Source organism: Microcaecilia unicolor, chromosome 2 (assembly GCF_901765095.1).
Source record: "Microcaecilia unicolor chromosome 2, aMicUni1.1, whole genome shotgun sequence".
In the NCBI taxonomy this organism is placed as follows: Eukaryota; Metazoa; Chordata; class Amphibia; order Gymnophiona; family Siphonopidae; genus Microcaecilia; species Microcaecilia unicolor.
Genome location: NC_044032.1, coordinates 12,086,159 through 12,105,734, shown reverse-complemented (window position 1 = coordinate 12,105,734; position 19,576 = coordinate 12,086,159). Strand labels below are relative to the sequence as shown.

Sequence of the window (19,576 nt, the reverse complement as noted above, 5' to 3'; positions counted from 1 at the left end):
CCAATACGTATAGCCTAGAGGAAAGAAGGAACAGGAATAAATAAATAAATAAACAAACAGGAAATAAATAAATAAATAAAGATATGAATCAGACATTTAAATACTTGAAAGGTATTAATACAGAAACAAATTGTTTCCGAGAAGGGGAAACAGAGGACATGAGCTGAGGTTGCGGGGTGGTAGACTTAAGGGAAATGTCAGGAATTTTTTTTTTCATGGAGAGGGTGGTTGATGCCTGAAAATGTCTTCCCGAGATGGATTCAGACAGGCCGGACTGGACTTTGACTGCAACTCCAGTAGTTGGAAAATACAGACAGAGCTGGGTGGATTTCTATGGATATGAAACTGAAGAAACAATGTGACAAGGTGTTGGCCATAGCCAGAAGGATGCTAGGCTGTATAGAGAGAGGGATAACCAACAGAAGAAAGGAGGTGTTGATGCCCCTCTACAAGTTATTGGTACTGTGTCCAGTTTTGGAGGCCATATCTCTTCAAAGACATAAAAAAGACTAGAGGAGATTCAGAAGAAGGTGTCTAAAACAGTACAGGGTTTATGCCATAAGACTCATGAGAAGAGACTGGAAGACTTGAATATGTATATGCTAGAGAAAAGGAGAGAAAGAGGTGATATGATATAGACATTTAAGTACTTAAAGGTATTAATATACAAACAAACCTCTTCCAGAGACATAGGCATGTAGAACTAGAGGACATGTGTTATTCTGGACATGAGCCCTTGAACCCAGGACGAGGCCTAGTATAGGATTTTGGTCAAGGCCTAGGGTAGACCGAACAGGACCTACGCACCACCCCAGCCACCAAGCCCAGCACATACACAACAGCCAACAGGAACCACCAGAAAGTGGGAGATAGAGCATTCAGGCGGGCCTCACGGCCTATTGGGAACCCATTCGCACAGAGTCCAAGCAAGCAGACCTCACAGCCGACTGGGAACTCAGTCACACTCTGGGAAGGGAGAAAGAACAACGAAGGGTCCCCTAAGGGACTGGAGCACAAGTAGCGCACAGAGTGCAGGGTAGAGACACAAGGGAAAGGATGAGAGACAGAAGCCTCTAAAGGTATACACCAAGCTGTAACCAACAACAGCGAAGATGACACGCAAAAAAGAGAAAAAAAAATGTATATGAAGGATGTTCTGTCAAACGGAACCTTATTAGAAGAGCGAAACCTTTATAAAAAGACTGTATAGTCAGACTTTCAATGGTCGCTATGGGAAACTTCCAACTTAAAACATCCGAAGCTGTCTATATCGACTGAGAAGCTAAAAACAGCGTCTTCCTCTCTGAAAAAGGGAAACAACTATAGGAATACACTCTAGGCTGAACCATTCAGCACTCAAGGAAAGGGGAAGCCACTCAAAGGAATACTCTAAGGTGTGCCACTAGGCACTCAAGGAAAAAGGGAAACCACTCATAGGAACACACTAGGCTGTGCCCCACAGCACTCAAGGGAACTAGGCTGCACCTTACAGTATACAAAGATACAGGAAGCCCTACAAGGAACACACTAGGCTGTACCATACAGTGCACAAAGGTGAAGGAATACAAAAAGCTGGCCCCACAACACACAAGGGAAAACGGAACAGATATAGGAATATACAGGGCTGCCACACCACACACAAGGTAAAAAGAAGAGGAAGCAAACAGAGGAAGCTGCCTTGACACACACAGACCAGAAAAGGAGCACTGCTCACCGGAAACAGGCGACAGATACAGCAAACAAAGAGAACTAAAACAAACAGGAGCAAAATACAAGGGCAGGGGAAGGCAGAACCACAGAGAGCAGAGCAGAAGCTCAGCACCACAAAGGGAACACACAGAGAGAGAAAACTAAACAAACAAACTGAAACAATACAAAGCACAAGCTTACCTCAGACAGCACAACGTTAGAGCAGCAGAAAGCAGATCAGGTGTAGGGAAGTGCAGCAATCAGGCTCATGCTGGGAATACGCAGCACACACACACACAGAGTAAACAAGCACCGAGGAGAAAGGCTAAACTCCAACGTGAACACAAGCACAGGCTGGCTTCAGTTGAGCAAACAAAGCAATCAAACGCTAAAGCAAGAGTTGTAGGGAAAGGTAGGCTTAAGCAGATCAGGCTTCTGACATCTGCTGCATCAGACCATCAGACGTCAGCTCAGCCCCTGACAGGCCAATCAGGAGTGAGTCCCAAACATTCCCCTGCCTGCTAGCAGAATCATAACATCGTGAATGGAAGTTGCAGGGAGGTAGACTTAGGAGTTACATCAGGAAATACTTTTTCATAGAGAGGATAATGGATGCCTGGAACACCCTTCCGGGAGAGGTGGTAGAGTCAAAAATGGTGAGCAAATTCAAAAATGCATGGGATAGACACAAGGAATACCTAAGTAAAAAGAGAATGGGAACACAACATGCCTGAATGATATACATTATAACCAAGACACCATCATGTTTGGCTGCCTATATGGTTGGCAAGATGAAGACTTGACAAACAGTGTTTAAGCATGGATGGCTGGGGCCTGCATAGAGTTGCTGGCATGGCTCTGGCCACCTTGTTGGGTAGACTGGATGGACTATACTGTCATTTACCATGTTACTCTATATGCAAAGACCATCATCATCCCCAAAGTGGCACTAAAATGGAGACCACCTAGTAGACTGAGAAGAGGAAGAAGACCGAAACTGAACTGAAGAACCTCACTCAAGTGGGATCTATGCAATGGAGGCATACCTGTGAAGAGATGGAAGTCACTCAAGAGGGATGTATGCAATGGAGGTAACACCTTGGAGGAGATGGAATCCATTCACAGGGAGCTATGCAAAGGAGGCATACCTGAGTAGATATGGAAGACGATCAAGAAGGATCTACACAATGGAGGCACCATCTGTGAGGAGATGGAATCCACTACGGCCGATCGAGACGGAGAAAGCTTTTGTTCAATGTGCAGAGATGCATGAAAGGAACCAAGAAGTACAACACTCTAGCTTTAAAGACCTTGGCTTCATGGAAAATTTGTCCCGGCTGCTTCTCATCTTTAGACTAAGCACTTCTCTCTCTCAAGATGTTTGATATTAGACGTCAAAGCTAAACTGTAAAATTGATGGTGTCTTTGAAAGCGATTCAGTGTTTATAGGATACATAACTTGGGGAGAGGCAATCTGAAAAAAAAATGAGGGGCCCCCATCTACCCCATAACTTGTTAAAGTGACCCTGCTCACCCGCTTCTTACTCTCCCCCCTCTGTATGTAATCCTCCATTCTCAGACACCCGCCATAGCATCTTTCATCCATCTTCTTCCCCTCACCATGTAACCCAATCAATCAACTCAATCTCCCCTCACTCTTCTTCTCATCTCCATGTCACCCAGCTTCCTCCGTTTCCTCCTATATCCCCTCTCCCACCTCACCCTCCCTTCTATGCCATTTCAGCTTACCATTTCCCTCTCCTCTCCTCCTCCTCTCCCTCCTCCCTGTTTCTCTCTCATTTCCTACATTCTGCCCCTGTACTTACTTTGCCTTTTTGATGAGGCATCAAAGTTCCAGTTCTGGAAACTGTTGCTAAAATGACAAAAAAGAGAAGAGAAGAGGCATTAAGCAAAGTTCTTTGATGGACAGAAGCCAAAACTGAGGGACAATAAGGAAAAAAAACATCTCTGCTGTATCACTGATAACTCTAGGTGTGACACTGGCTAAGTCACTTTCCCTTTCTGTGATTTGGTTCTGATCCTCAGCTCTGCCACTTCTGCTCTGTGTGTTACCATGGTGTCCCATTTTATCTCCTTGAGCTTTCGTTCTCATCTTTGGCTCTTTCATTGAGTGTGTGCAGCCTTGGGAAGAGTCATTTTATTAGAACATAATAGTAGTCATACTGGGTCAGACCAATGGTCCATCTAGCCCAGTATCCTGTTTCCAACAGTGGCCAATCCAGGTCACAAGTACCTGGCAGAAACCCAAATAGTAGCAACATTCCAGAACCCCAAAGAGTAACAAGATTCCATACTACCAATCCCAGGACAAACAGTGACTTCCCCATGTCTGTCTCAATAGCAGACTATGGACTTTCCTCCAGGAACTAGTCCAAACCTTTTTTAAGCCCAGATACGCTAAGCACTGTTACCACATCCTCCGGCAATGAGTTCCTGAGTTTAACTATTCTCTGAGTGAAAAACTATTTCCTCCTATTTGTTTTTAAAGTACTTCCATGTAACTTCACTGAATGTCCCGTATTCTTTGTACTTTTTCAGAGTTAAAAAAAAAAAGTTAACTTCTACTTGTTCTACACCACTCAGAATTATGTAGACCTCAATCATATCTCCCCTCATCCATCTCTTTTCCAAGCTGAAGAGCCCTAACCTCTTTAGCCTTTCCTCAAACAAGAGTTCCATCCCCCTTTATCATTTTGGTCACTCTTCTTTGAATCTTTTCTAATTCAGCTATATCTTTTTGAGATACGGCGACCAGAACCGAAGGTGAGGTTGTACAATGGAGCAATACAGAGACATTATAGTATTCTTGGAGTGGAATGGGAAGACATGAATCGCTTGTTTACTCTTTCCAAAAATAATAAGGCTAGGGAGCATGTGATGAAGTTAAGTAGTAAATTTAAGACAAATCGGAGAAAATATTTCTTCACTCAATGTGTAATTAAACTCTGGAAGTCGTTGCCAGAGAATGTCATAAAAGCAGTTAGCTTAGCAGGGTTTAAAAAAGGTCTGGATGGCTTCCTAAAGGAAAAGTCCAAAGACCATTATTTGAAATGGACTGGGGGAAAATCCACTATTTCTGGGATAAGCTTTATAGAATGTTTTGTACTTTTTGGGATCTTGCCAGGTACTTATGACCTGAATTGGCTACTTTTGGAAACAGGATGCTGGGCTTCATGGATCTTCGGTCTGTCCCAGTATGGCAATACTTATGTTCTCTAAACTAGGATACGTGGAGAATGATCTCAGTCTCTCAGATTCATGTGGGACAAATCTTTCTGTTACTTGTTTTTGGACTCTGATTACATTTTCATTTTTCTCTTCTCCGTAGTGTAATCCATACGCTAGTCCCAAAAGGCTCACAATAAACCATGCATATTGTAAACAATCTACCACAACCCATGCTATATTACCCCAATAAAATCTAATTATGTTTAAAGTATCTTATTGGTTCAATTTAAAAAAAACTTTCAGAATAACCATGTCGAACAACCATGTAATACATGACTTAATAAAACTTCCAATGCAACCTTACTATGAATTTTGTCTGAATTTCATACCTTTCCCCACCACAATTGCACAGAACACTGAACCAGTTCATATGCCCTGCTGGAGAGTGAACCTTCCTGGTAACTATCCCCTCAGCCCCAGAAAAACATAGCCCCCGCCAACAGCCTCCTTTGATCATGTAACAGGTCACAAAGGCCTGAAGGAACAAAAACATTTAGCCTTTTCCTGAACACAAGATAATTAAAAATTTCATTCATAATTCTAGTGGGAAAACTGTTCCGAAAATTAGTCCAGCCACCAAAAAATTTCTATCATGAAATTTGATAAGTTTCACTTCTGCAATGAATGGGATTCCATGTTTCCTGATACTTGGACTGTAACCTATGTGCCATTCGTAACATGGGTTTTGTTTTATTACAATTTCATACGGGTGGTGTACAAATAAAATATACAAGAATTAGAAAGGAACATCAAAGTATGATAGGACAGTAATCATTCACACAACACTACCGAATCAAAGTGAAAAAAAATCAATAATCAAAACACATCAAAAGTAAAAAAAAAAAAAAAAGAAACCCCACACACATCAAAAGTTTCCTTGTATTAGAGACTTACTAAACTTACCAGACAGCCGTTCCTTGATATCACTCACAAAGATGTTAAAAAGAACCGGCCCAGCCCAGCACTGGTAACATCCTTTCCTCACAATGGGCTCCATTTATCACTACCCTCTGTCGCCTTCCACTTATGTTCACCTGCTGTAAGTCTTCATGCCCAGATTTGGGGGCAGATTATATGCTAAATGTCATTCTATAAAGAGTTAATCACCCTGTACCATCCTTTATAAAATAGCAGTGCTTGCAAATTTTTCCTGGTGGCCACTTTTTCGTGTTTGGATTAATTCCTCTACTTTGTGCATCGTGTCTTTTTAAAGATAGCATGTGTTTTGCCCACAAAGGGCACAAACTATTGAGACATTACATAAAGACCCCCAAGACAGCCACTTTGCCGAAACACGGTGCCATGTTGGGTCCTTTCAAGAATAAAGGTTTTTATACTTCAATCGTCCTCCTGTTGTTTTGGGAAGAGTCCTGCTGGCTGCACTTTCATATGTAGTAAGCTACAGTCTTCCGCTTCCGTGGAAGTTTTTTTCTCTCACCCGCTTTTTCGCACCATCTACTGAATCCAGCCCTTGACGCATGGTAGCACTTTTTTTCCACATGTTAAATATTTATTCACACACAATAAAGAAAGACAATAGAAATTAGTAAACAGGCTCCTTAAAACACAAGACTGGGTTTACAGACGAAGAGTGACCATGGAATGGGGGAGGGGAGCTTCCTACTCAACACACCTGTAAAGAGGACACTCAGCAGTGGAGTGACGCTGTTTATGAACAGAGTACGAATACTCCCGGGGAGCGTGTCTCGGTTCTTCTCCAGGAAGCCGCAGCCGGTGTACTGCACCTACAAGTTTAATAAGAACAGAAAATTGTAAATATACCACTTAAAGCGAGAAGAGGGAGGCAGGGAGGGAGCAGCAACCAGAGAATTATCTTCAAACCAATCATCTCTTCCAGAGATGGGGACGTGCTAGAACCAGAGGTTGCAGGATAGCAGACTCAGGAGTAACATCAGGAAATACTTTTGGAAAGAGGGTGGTTGATGCCTGGACTGCCCTCCTGGTCTCTTCCCAAAGTCTGTTTCATAATAATCCATTATGACTTCTACCTCCTAGTATCATCCGTTATCCTTTCCTATAATGTTTTCATCTCACACCTTGCCCCAATGGTCTCTAATTGTTCTCATACCTCCAGTGGCGTACCTAGGGTAGTTGACACCCGGGGCCGGTCATTTTTTAACACCTCCTCCAAAATCCAGTACTAGGCATACCGAGAATACAAAAACCTTAGGACCTATAGAGCAATTCTACCATACTGTAAGCAGTAATTTCTACGAGTCACACAAGCAAAAGGAAAGCATCTTAAACACTACAGTGAGCACTAGAACATCAATTCACCTACTGTAAAACGAAACCAGACAGAATAGTACAGATCCTCGATCCTGCAAAGTCAATGCCAACTGAAAGCCATGTCTTTTTCACAAACACAGATATACCCTAATCCACTAAAGCATAAGTAATCAAACTTTCTATTTAGACAAGAATTAAACTGAACCCCCAAGATGCCAGACTCTGCATACAGTGCAACACCACAGAAACATCCAGTCTGCCCAACAAGATAAACTCATTACATCTGGTATGCAATACTTCATATGTATACCTGATCTTGATTTGTCCTTGCCAGTTTCAGGGCACAGACCGTAGAAGTCTGCCCAGCACTGGCTTTGCTTCCCAATTACCAGTGTTGCCACCCAATCTCCACTAAGCTTCTGTAGATCCAATCCTTCTAACCAGGATTACTTTGTGTTTATCCCATGCACATTTGAATTCTGTTACCGTTTTCATCTCCACCACCTCCTGTGGGAGGGCATTCCAGGTATCTACCACCCTCTCCATGAAAAAATACTTCCTGACATTATTCCTGAGTCAGCCCCCTTTCAACCTCAATTCATTTCCTCCAGTTCTATTGCCTTCCAATCTCTAGAAAAGGTTTGTTTGCGGATTAATATCTTTCAAATATTTGAATGTCTGTATCATACTTCCCCTATTTCTCCTTTCCTCCAGGGTATACATGTTCAGGTCAGTAATTCTGTCCTTGTATGCCTTGCAACGCAAATCCCATACCATTTTTGTTACTTTTCTTTAAACTGCTTCAAGTCTTTTTACTTCCTTAGCAAGATACGGCCTCCAAACTTGAACACAATAGACTTGTAGAGGGGCATCAACACCTCCTTTCTTCTGTTGGTTATACCCCTCTCGATGCAGCCTAGCATCCTTCTGGCCACAGCCACCGACTTGTTGCATTGTTTCATCACCTTCAGATTCTCGGACACAATCACCCAAGGTCCTTCTCCTGAGCCGAGCTTACCAATCTCTCCACTCCTATCTGGTATATCTCTTTTGGATTTCTACACCCAAAGTGCATCACTCTGCACTTCTTGGCATTAAATTTTAACTTCCCAAAATGTCACAGGAAAATATCAAAATTATTAAATCATATCAAAACCTTGATGATCCACATGCATCATAAAAACAGTAAACATTGTATGTATAAATGTCAGGTAAATGAAAGTGTTGCAAGCGATAAACTTAATGAGCAGATTACACACCGTTTTCCCCCATACACTTAAACCCCAATCAGAAGTTGTAATATTGTCCACAAAGCTTTCCAGTAATAATGCGCAGTCTAAGCAATTAGATCAATTCTAATCGTCTCTTCGCCCTTTGGCCCTCTAAAATACACAGTCAAGAAAACCCAGAACTTATCTGAAGCCAAGTTCCTTCCCAATTCAGGATATCAATAATGGATTCTTGCGGTGATTGACTTTTGCAGGCATATGTCATCAAGATAAGCTTCCTTGTGGATGGCATATGCCTGCAAAAGTGAATCACCGCCAGAATCATATGAAATCACAATCACAAGATGCACAATCGAATCCAGCTTCTGTTACTTCTAAAATCTTTCAGAACTCCAATGTATCCCCATCTGGCCCCATAGCTTTGCCCACTTTCAGATTCTCAAGCTATTTATAAACGCTTTCTTCCGTGAACGGTGCTATATCCACTCCATTCCCCAGATATTCCCTTGGCAGCTGACCGCAGTCCTTCTCCAGGATTTTCTTCTGTGAACACTGAAGAGAAGTATTTGTTTAGAACATAAAAACGCAAGAATAGCCATACTGGGTCAGACCAATGGTCCATCTAGCCCAGTATCCTGTTTCCAACATAGTCATTTTCAGCATCTTTCAGTCTACCATCTTTAGCCATTTTTTCTTCCGCCTGCGCTTTCGCTAGCTGTATTTCCCTCTTTGCTTCTTTGAGTTTAATTTGATAATCTCTTCTGTGATCCTCTAATTGTGTTCCTTCTGTATTTCTTGAACGATGCCTGTTCAACCCTTATTTTTTCAGCCACTTGTTTGTTTACTGTCCTTGTGTCATATTTATAGCAGCTTTCAGCTTGGACCACTGCGCTTCCACTTCACCTATGCCTGCCAATGCCATCAGCTCCTTCTTCAGGTATTCCCCCATTTTACCAAAATTAGTACATCTGAAATCCAGTACTTTGAGTTTTCTGCACTCTGCTTTTGCTCTTATATCAATCGTGTGTTGGTTGCTATTACATAGGTGAGCATCCACACGAACATTGGAAACACCTCCTCGGTGTTGATTGTTCCCTCATGGATTCCGTCACCATTTGTCTGAGCAAAGCAGCTCCAATAAAACTCATGGAAGTCTTCATTATGAAGAAAAGGAGCATAATCCTTTCAAAAGTAACCCCATGTTCTACCGACCAACAGAATAAAATCTGGGTCAGAAGCTGGCTAAGAAGAATCAACCAGAAGCTGCAGGGTTCCTTCAATACCTGCTTGGAGACAGTGAACACTGAGCATTCTATGGCTGCACAATCCTCTTTAGAGGCAAAGCATATGGAACTTCTTTCTTTCTCTGTCTCCACCCATGGTCGACGGACACAACACCCACTTAACTTGTCTGATATGGATGATAAGTGCTTCTCAGTCCTCTCCTACAGGCATACCCAGTCAGTCAGATGTTCAGGATTACCACAATGAATATGCATGACATATTCTTGAATATATTAGATTTGCAGTAATCCTGAACACCTGAGTGGCTGGGTGTGCCACCAGGAGAGAGTTGAGAAATAGCGATCTAGGCATCATGTTGTATTACTGGATGGAGCATGTTATCATGTACCCCCACAGGCAGACACCCAGTCTATAAACAGACAGTGAGGACCACAAGCTGGTGCTGCAGAGAGGACTCTGCCAACGAGGCTCATAAACCATGAAGAGGTAAAGGTGAGGTGATGCAGTAGGGCAGGTCTTACCTTCCCCGCGTAGTGCACAATGGTGAATCCTGGAACTCTGCTCCGCCATGTCTCATAGTTCTTGTGGCCCTTGAAGTTGCTGTTCAGTTTCTCCACAAATGTTGCATCAGTTGCCTGCAACGTTAACATGAAAACTCAGTATTTGACCAAGATTCAGGGCAGGGGTAGAGGGGGAATTCCTGTGCAGGGGAACACTGAAAACAGAGGGACAGTGGAGTTAGGATTTCAGCATGAGTGGATAGGAGAGGGGGCTAATGTGGTGGAAAGGAAGCTATTTTATTGGGGGGGGGGACTGTATAGAGGTTCTGACATTTAAATAAAGGGGCCCCAAGCAGAGAAACACATGAAAAAGAGAGCCCTGGGGGAAGAGGAGGTCTGCATGGGAGCAAAGGGATCCTGTGAAGGGAAGAGCACCTGGCACAAGGGAAGAGGGGTCCTTCACAAGCATTGGAAAGATCCTGTATGGGAAGAAGGGGTGTCTTGCACAGGAGACTGTAATAGAGGTAGGATGATCATGTCCAGGGGAGTGTAAAGGACAGACAGTCCAAAACTGGGGGAAAGGGGGTCTGCATGGGATAAAACCTTGAAAATTGTCTCTTTGAAGTCCAGCAATACTTCATATTAATCTCTACTGGAGATGGGTCGATCTAGCTTACCAGATTTGTGAATCTTGGACTGCATAAGAGAAAATATGACAAAAAAAAACCCTGCAGGATTCATCTAGTCTACCTTTAAAGCTCTGTAACTAAGGATATAACATAAGATTAGCCATATTGGGTCAGATCAATGGTCTATCTAGCCCAGTTTCCTGTTTCCAAACAGTGGCCAAGCCAAGTGACAAGTACCTGGCAGAAACCCAATTAGTAGTAACATTCCATACGACCAATCCCAGGGCAAGCAGTTGCTTCCCCTTGTCTGTCTCAACAGCAGACTATGGACTTTTCCTCCAGGAACTTGTCCAAACCTTTTTTAAACCCATATACGCTAACCGCTGTTACTACAACCTCCGGCAAAGATCCTCTCTGCTTTTTTGGGTTTCTTTGTCTTTAGGAGGCTGTTCCAGGGTCTCTATATAGACAGACCATGAGATCAAAGTAAAATGCAATGACCTTCACACTTTGAACAGGGCATGGAGGGTTGTATGATGCACAGAGAAGCGAGTACAACTCTGACCACAACTGCTTTAAACTGACATTTATCTAGAGGTTAGTCTATGCTGAATAAAATTGTATGAATTTACGGTGGAATAGTTGGCCCACATCTTTTACAGATGAGGACCGAGGATGGGGTAAGCAGAAAAAAAGCATTTGATAACCCCCATACTTGGAAAGAACGGGGGGGGGGGGGGGGGTGTCAGCATCTGAAGAGCTGGATAAGTGACTTCCACATCCCCTCTCCCCGACTTCCACATTCCCTCCCAGTCTGAACTTGCTAAGACAATTTCACAGTTGCAACCTATGACTTCCTCTTTGGACCCATTACCCTCTTCTTTGGTAAAAAAAAAAAAAAAAACACATCTAACAACACTGTGTTACTTTCTAGATAAATCTCTTCCAGTACTCCTTCTCTCTCTAGACCTTTCCACAGCTTTTGATCTCATTGATCATTCAATCATGCTTTCTCGACTCCAGTCTATTGGAATATCTCATACAACCCTTGACTGGTTCACGTCCTCTTTTGAAAATCGACATTACACAGTCCACTCAGCAGACACAAAATCTAAACCATTTAATTTCTTGACTGGTGTTCCCCAAGGTTCTATTCTCTTCCCCCTACTTTTCAATACTTTCCTTGCCCTTCTTCTCACCTTAGAGCAACCTATCGATCTGACTATGTTTGTATATGCAGATGATATTCAAATTCTCTGCCCCATTAACCCTACCAACTCTCACAATATTTCATCACTCAATCTACAATTAGCATCTACTACATCTTTGCTTAACACCAATCGCTTGGTCCTCAATTTAGAAAAATCCAAAGCCCTTATATTCTTCCCTTCTGGACAAAAACCTTTAGTTTCCTCCATTCTCAATAACATCCAAGTAACCGTAACTAATTCAATTGCGTTTTCAGATTTATCTTTGATTCTTCTTTGTCTTTCCACGATCAAATCTCAAAAGTAGTTTACGATCTTTTTATAATTACGCCTTATCAAATCTATTCAGCCTCTATTAAACCCACTAGCAATCAATATTTTACTTCATTCTTTAGTCATCTCGCAGTTGGACTACTGCAACTCTTTATATCTACCCGGGTACACAGTGAAGGGCTGTTTAATATTGAGGGTGCTCGTAAAAAGAGAGGGTCCTAGGACTCGAGGGAAGGGGCCATTTACTTTTTTTTTTTTTTTTTAATATGCTTTATTCAAAGTTGCAAAGAAAATACAAACAATTGTACTGTAGCATTGAGTTTGAGTCATGCATGGATGTAGAATTGCATCAGCGATTGGTACAATAGCAATGTAGAAAACAGCATAAACTTCCTCCCCCATCCCCCCCAACTTGCTCGATTAAGGTAAACCTAAAGAGATCAAACAATATAAGTTTCACCTCAAAAAGTACCTCCCCACTGCTGGTACAGCTTCCATACTGCACAGAAGTCACCCACCTGATCATACCATAAACATCCATCTTAAATTCTGAATAATAATGCTATACACGATCCATGCTAAACCGAAATCTCATCACAAGACTGATTAACCTTTTTCTCATTTATGATCAAGCACTACCACTTTAAACCTTATGCCGAATAGGGTCTCTCTACAGTCAAAGACCAAATGTATGTTCAACCAACGTAACCTACATGTTATACCTTAATGTATTCTTCTTTACCATGTATGTATGCAATGGTAAATATATATATATATATATATACCATGATCAGTTCCATATATGCTATGTACCATGTATGTTACCATGTATGTATGCACCTTAACATAACAACACTTGTAATTTTGTTACCCGGAAATGGCAACCTCCATTACGGCAAATGTAAGCCACATTGAGCCTGCAAATTGGTGGGAAAATGTGGGATACAAATGCTACTAATAAATAAATAAATAAAATACTTCAATGCAGTTAGACATCAAATATAGTCTTTGCAGCACTTGTTCCTTGTTAGGGGGCTCTAGTTTTCGCCAGGCAGCTGCCGCACAAAGGCGAGCTGCTGACACCATCAGCATCAGCAGTTGTCCTTCAGTATCTTCCCAATGTGTTGGATAATCATTAAGCAAAAAGGTCAGAATACTCGGCACGCAGTAAAGTCCTGTCATCTCTTGAAACATCTCTGCAATCATCAGCCAATAGGACTGAATTTTGGGACAGAGCCACCAAATGTGTTCGAAAGAGCCTTGAACAGAGCAACCTCTCCAACAGTCTTTCTTCCCCGTGCCAAACATCTTATATAGTCTGGCTGGGGTATAGAACCATTGGAATAGCATTTTATATCCATGTTCAATATTAGTTAGATAGGGAAGGGGCCATTTACTTTGCATTTTGGATTTTGCTCACAGCCTTTTAGTAGGAGCTGAAGGTGAGTTGCATTCAGGTACTGTGGGTAATTTACAATCGGGAAGCACAATTGTATAAAGAGCCCAAAATTTAGACCCCAAATGTGCACACTGATGCATAGAGCAGGTAGACTTGCACATGTGAATAGCTTGACAAACTGGCATCTCTACAAAACTGGTGCGTTAGTCATGAAACCGCAAATGGGCTGTGCCAGCGGCTGAAGTGTGGGTGTTACACCCTACAACATGCTAGAATAGTGTCAGATGTGCACTTTGCAAAGTGCACCAGCGATGTCTGCCATAGACCTGCTCTTAAGTTTCGGCACGCCACAGCAGCTTCACACTATAAGAGTTAGGCATGCCATACGGCCAGGGGCGTATCTGCGTGGGGCCTCAGGGGCCTGGGCCCCCGCAGATTTCGCCCTGGACCCCCCTACCGCTGCCGACCCTCCCCCTCCGTTGCTCGCCTACCTACGTCAGACTCAAAAGAAACTTTCGGCGCCAGCTTCAGTGGAAAAATGAAAGGACCTCGGCTTGGCTGGCGGGGGTTGGGGGTCCCCCGCCAGCTGACGGAATTCTTTTAAAGGCAGCCGGCAGCGGCAGGAGGACGCGGACCTCGGCTGGCGGGGGTTGGGGTCTCCCGCCAGCGAAGGTAGGCGAGCAACAGAGGGGGGCGATTGGCAATGGCAGCGGCTGGGGGGAGGGGGATCGGCAATGGCGGCGGTGGCGATGGGGGGGGGGCTATAATGTGCCCCCTCACTCTGGCCCTGGCCCCCCCTACCGCCGCAGTTCAGATACGCCCCTGCATACGGCCATTAGAGAATTGGCATTAATCGCAGTACATTATCGCCACTTTATAGACTTTCCCCTACAGTTTTCATCTGAAGCAGTGGAGGGTTAAGTCTGTTGCCAAGGAGCAGTGGTGGGATTTGAACAGTGGCTTCCCTGGTGCTCTAACCACCCCTCAGGAGGAACAAAACACATCAAACAAAGACACACAACAGTCCTGGTACTCTGTCACCTCTTACTTCCTACCCTTGGGAAGGCGCTCTGCTCGTCCAGAAGGGATAAGATTCCCATCGGCTTTGCCAGGAACAAATCCTAAAGTAAGAAATAGGAAAAAAGAATTAACCGAAAAAGTACGTTTTCGGCTGAAACCAAAACACTTCCCCTCACCTTGGGCCACCTGTAGGCCCTCCCCAGACCTATCTTAAATGTGCTGGGGGTGTAGTGGCCTCTTCCTAGCGATCCCTAGTAACTCCTCAGCCAAAATGGCTTCCAAGACTGCCACGGGAGGTCCTGGAAGCCAATTTGGGATTGAAATCAGCATAACCAGCAGCAATCTGTGCTTTTGCTGGTTCCAATTTCAAAATGGCAGCTGGGACCTTGTGAGACTGCCGTGGGAACTCCCAGCAGCCATTTAGGCTGAGGAACCAGAAGTGGCAAGAGTAACTGGGGATCACTTTTGCCAGGAAGTGGCCACTAGACCACCAGGGCATTTAAAGGTGGTGACCGGGGTGGGGGTGGCAGATGACCTGGAAGGACCTGTTCTCTGTCAGGGGGAGTGGAGGAGGAGGTGGGAGACTCTTTTTTTTCCATGTTTTGACCAAAACCGAACGCCTAATTTCAGTTTTGTTTGCCCTCTACTAATATCGTATTTCCCCTCGCCTGCCCTTCTTCCAAAGTATTTTTTTAAACATTTCTTTACTACCTGCAAGTTCAAAAGCAATGTACATTCAGGTACAGTAGGAATTTTTCTGTCCCTAGAGAGCTGACAAACTACTACTACTACTACTATTTAGCATTTCTATAGCGCTACAAGGCATACGCAGCGCTGTACAAACATAGAAGAAAGACAGTCCCTGCTCAAAGAGCTTACAATCTAATAGACAAAAAAAATAAATAAAGTAAGCAAATCAAATCAATTAATGTGAACGGGAAGGAAGAGAGGAGGGGGTAGGTGGAGGCGAGTGGTTACAAGTGGTTACGAGTCAAAAGCAATGTCAAAGAGGTGGGTTTTCAGTCTAGATTTAAAGGTGGCCAAGGATGGGGCAAGACGTAGGGGCTCAGGAAGTTTATTCCAGGCGTAGGGTGCAGCGAGACAGAAGGCGCGAAGTCTGGAGTTGGCAGTAGTGGAGAAGGGAACAGATAAGAAGGATTTATCCATGGAGCGGAGTGCACGGGAAGGGGTGTAGGGAAGGACGAGTGTGGAGAGATACTGGGGAGCAGCAGAGTGAGTACATTTATAGGTTAGTAGAAGAAGTTTGAACAGGATGCGAAAACGGATAGGGAGCCAGTGAAGGGTCTTGAGGAGAGGGGTAGTATGAGTAAAGCGACCCTGGCGGAAGATGAGACGGGCAGCAGAGTTTTGAACTGACTGGAGAGGGGAGAGGTGACTAAGTGGGAGGCCAGCAAGAAGCAGATTGCAGTAGTCTAAACGAGAGGTGACAAGGGTGTGGATGAGGGTTTTGGTAGAGTGCTCGGAAAGAAAGGGGCGGATTTTACGGATGTTGTAAAGAAAGAAACGACAGGTCTTGGCGGTCTGCTGGATATGAGCAGAGAAGGAGAGAGAAGAGTCAAAGATGACCCCAAGGTTTCGAGCTGAGGAGACAGGGAGAATGAGAGAGCCATCAACAGAAATAGAAAATGGGGGGAGCGGGGAGGTGGGTTTGGGGGGGAAAATGAGAAGCTCGGTTTTGGTCATATTTAATTTCAGGTGGCGTTGAGACATCCAGGCAGCAATGTCAGACAAGCACGCTGAAACTTTGGTTTGGATGCAAGGTGAGATATCAGGGGTAGAAAGGTAGATTTGGGAGTCATCAGCATAGAGGTGGTAGGAAAAGCCATGGGATGAGATTAATGAACCAAGGGAAGAAGTGTAGATAGAAAAGAGGAGGGGACCAAGAACAGAACCCTGGGGTACGCCGACAGGCAGAGGGATAGAAGTAGAAGAGGATCCACCAGAGTGAACACTAAAGGTGCGGAGGGAGAGGTAGGAAGAGAACCAGGAAAGGACAGAGCCCTGGAATCCAAGTGAGGACAGGGTATCGAGAAGTATGCTGTGATCGACAGTGTCAAAAGCAGCGGAAAGATCAAGAAGAATGAGGATGGAATATTGACCTCTGGATTTAGCCAGTAATAGGTCATTGGAGACTTTAGTAAGCGCAGTTTCGGTTGAGTGGAGAGGGCGAAAACCAGATTGTAATGGGTCAAGAATAGCATGTGAGGAGAGAAAATCAAGGCAGCGGCGGTGAACAGCACGCTCAAGTAATTTGGAGAGAAAAGGAAGGAGGGAGATGGGTCGGTAATTAGAGGGACAAGTAGGGTCAAGTGAAGGCTTCTTAAGGAGAGGTGTGACCACAGCATGTTTAAAGGCAGCAGGGACAGTCGCAGTGGAAAGTGAGAGGTTGAGAATGTGACAGATAAAAGGAATAAGAGTAGGAGAGATGGCATTAAGAAGGTGGGTGGGAATGGGATCAGAGGAACAGGTGGTACATTTTGAGGAAGAAAGGAGAAGTGTAGTTTCCTCAATAGTAACTTCAGGAAAGGAGGAAAGGGAATGAGGGGAAGGAGAGAGAGGGGAACGGACTAGTGGAGGAGAGCTGGTGAGGTAGAGAAAGCAAGGTTTATCTTTTGAACCTTGTTGTGAAAGAATTCAGCAAGGGTCTGAGGAGATAGTGAAGGGGGAGTTGGGGGAGGGGGCACCTTGAGGAGAGAGTTCAATGTGGTGAAGAGAAGTCGAGGATTAGAGCCAAGAGAGTTGGTCAGTTGGATATAATAATCCTGTTTGGCACGTAAAAGAGCAGATTGGAAGGAGGTCAGCATGAACTTAAAGTGTAAGAAATCAGCAAGGGCCCGAGATTTCCGCCAGAGGCGTTCGGCGGAGCGGGTACAGGAACGTAGGTAGCGGATATTAGAAGTCAGCCAAGGTTGGGGTTTTGTACGCCTTACAGGGCGGGTCATCAAAGGTGCAAGAGTGTCTAAGGCAGAGGATAGAGTATTGTTGTAAGAAGAAACAGCCTCGTTGACAGACGTGGATGGTGCCACAGTAGAGAGGAGGTTTGAAACATGGGAGGATAGAGATGAAGGGTCAATGTCGTGAAGATTCCTAGATAAATTAGATAGGATAGGACGGGACTGGGAGGGAGGAGATTTAAGTGTGAAAGTTATAAGATGGTGATCAGAGAGGGGAAGATCGGAGGCAAGGAAACTAGAGGGTGAACAGTTGGAGGAGAAGATGAGATCAAGACAGTGACCATTTTGATGAGTGGGGGAGGTGGAGCATAGTTGGAGATTAAAGGACGACGTTAAAGCGAGTAACTTGGAAATATAAGAGTTGGAAGGATCATTAGCAGGAATATTAAAGTCACCAAGGATGAGAGAGGGGGAGGAAGGATCATGGAAGAAGGCAAGCCAGGCATCAAAGTCACTGAGAAAGGATGAAAGGGACTTATCAGGGGGACGATAAATGACCGCTATTCGAAGAGGCAGAGGAGAGAAAAGGCGGATAGAGTGGACTTCAAAGGAGGAAAAACAGTGAGATTGAGGTGGAAGAAGGGGTTGAAATCTGGAGGAGGGAGAGAGAAGTAGTCCAACACCGCCCCCACGGCCAGCAGGGCGAGGAGTATGTGAAAATAGATAACCGCCATGGCACAGGGCTGCGACTGAAGCAGAGTCATCAGGGCAGAGCCAGGTTTCTGTTATGGCGAGCAGATGGAGGTGACGCGAGATAAAGAGGTCCTGGATATAGGGGAGTTTGTTACAGATAGAGCGGGCATTCCATAGGGCGCAAGAGAAGGGCAGAGAAGAGGAGGGGAGTAGAGGAATAGAGATGAGGTTAGAGAGGTCACGGTGAGATCTGTAGAGTTTGGATAATAGTTGGTGAGGAGGGCCAGGATTGGGATTGATGTCACCAGCTGAGAGTAAGAGAAGGAGTAAAAGAGAGCGGAGGAGAGTAGGAGAGGTGTGGCCACGAAGGCGTCGAAGGCGAGAGGTATTTAGGTGGAATGGGGAAGGCAAAATGGAGGGAAGAAAGAGACGGAGATTAAAAGCCAAAAAGGAGGAAGAGGGTAGGAGAGAAGGTGAGGTGATGAAGTCAATGGATGGGAAGTGAGTTCCTGTAGCGGAGAGAGGTAGGGGGTGAGGGAAAAGATTAGGAAGGGACAGAGCTAGGAAGAGAATGTGAATAGGGGCCATAAACGATTAAGGTACTTTAGCAACTGGAAAAAGATTAGATACAAAGAGAAAAATGCCCCGCGCGCCGTTAGGCGCGCGGCACCTAGAGCGGAGGCCCTGAGTGGATCGGGGTGGACCTGGGTGTCACCCCAGAGAAGGCTGTAAGGATATGCAGATGAGCTGCAAGTCCTCCACAGCACCTGAAAGGCAGCCGGTGGTAGAGGTGGGTACCTCTCAGCTGAGGAAAGGCTTACCAGGGGTTAGGCCGAAGCCAGCATTCCTCCCCCTGAGGGTCGCCTGATCCTAGCCAAAAAGCACCTGGGAACTCTGGGCACTTGGAGAGAAGGCCCTGGGAAGGTCGGGGTGCAACTGGAGTCACCCCGGATACAGCTGTGAGGAAATGCAGAAGGGCTGCAAGTCCTCCACAGCTCCTGGTGGGAGCGCTGGGCACCTAGAGCGGAGGCCCTGAGTGGATCGGGGTGGACCTGGGTGTCACCCCGGAGAAGGCTGTAAGGATATGCAGATGAGCTGCAAGTCCTCCACAGCACCTGAAAGGCAGCCGGTGGTAGAGTTGGGTACCTCTCAGCTGAGGAAAGGCTTACCAGGGGTTAGGCCGAAGCCAGCATTCCTCCCCCTGAGGGTCGCCTGATCCTAGCCAAAAAGCACCTGGGAACTCTGGGCACTTGGAGAGAAGGCCCTGGGAAGGTCGG

The 19,576-nt window shown here is 44.8% G+C and overlaps 1 protein-coding gene across 1 annotated transcript in view; it reads right to left on the bottom strand.

Annotated features, from left to right (window-relative positions):
* The window catches only part of LOC115462771 (myosin-IIIa-like), a 207,468-nt gene that overhangs the window by 71,223 nt on the left and 116,669 nt on the right, over window positions 1-19,576 (bottom strand). Inside the window, exons 13-16 of the mRNA XM_030192758.1 lie at window positions 14,727-14,792; window positions 10,184-10,297; window positions 6,572-6,683; window positions 3,516-3,562 (exon numbers count right to left, since the gene is read on the bottom strand). Of these exons, the coding sequence (XP_030048618.1) occupies window positions 3,516-3,562; window positions 6,572-6,683; window positions 10,184-10,297; window positions 14,727-14,792 (339 nt within the window). The remainder of the gene's footprint in view (window positions 1-3,515; window positions 3,563-6,571; window positions 6,684-10,183; window positions 10,298-14,726; window positions 14,793-19,576) is intronic.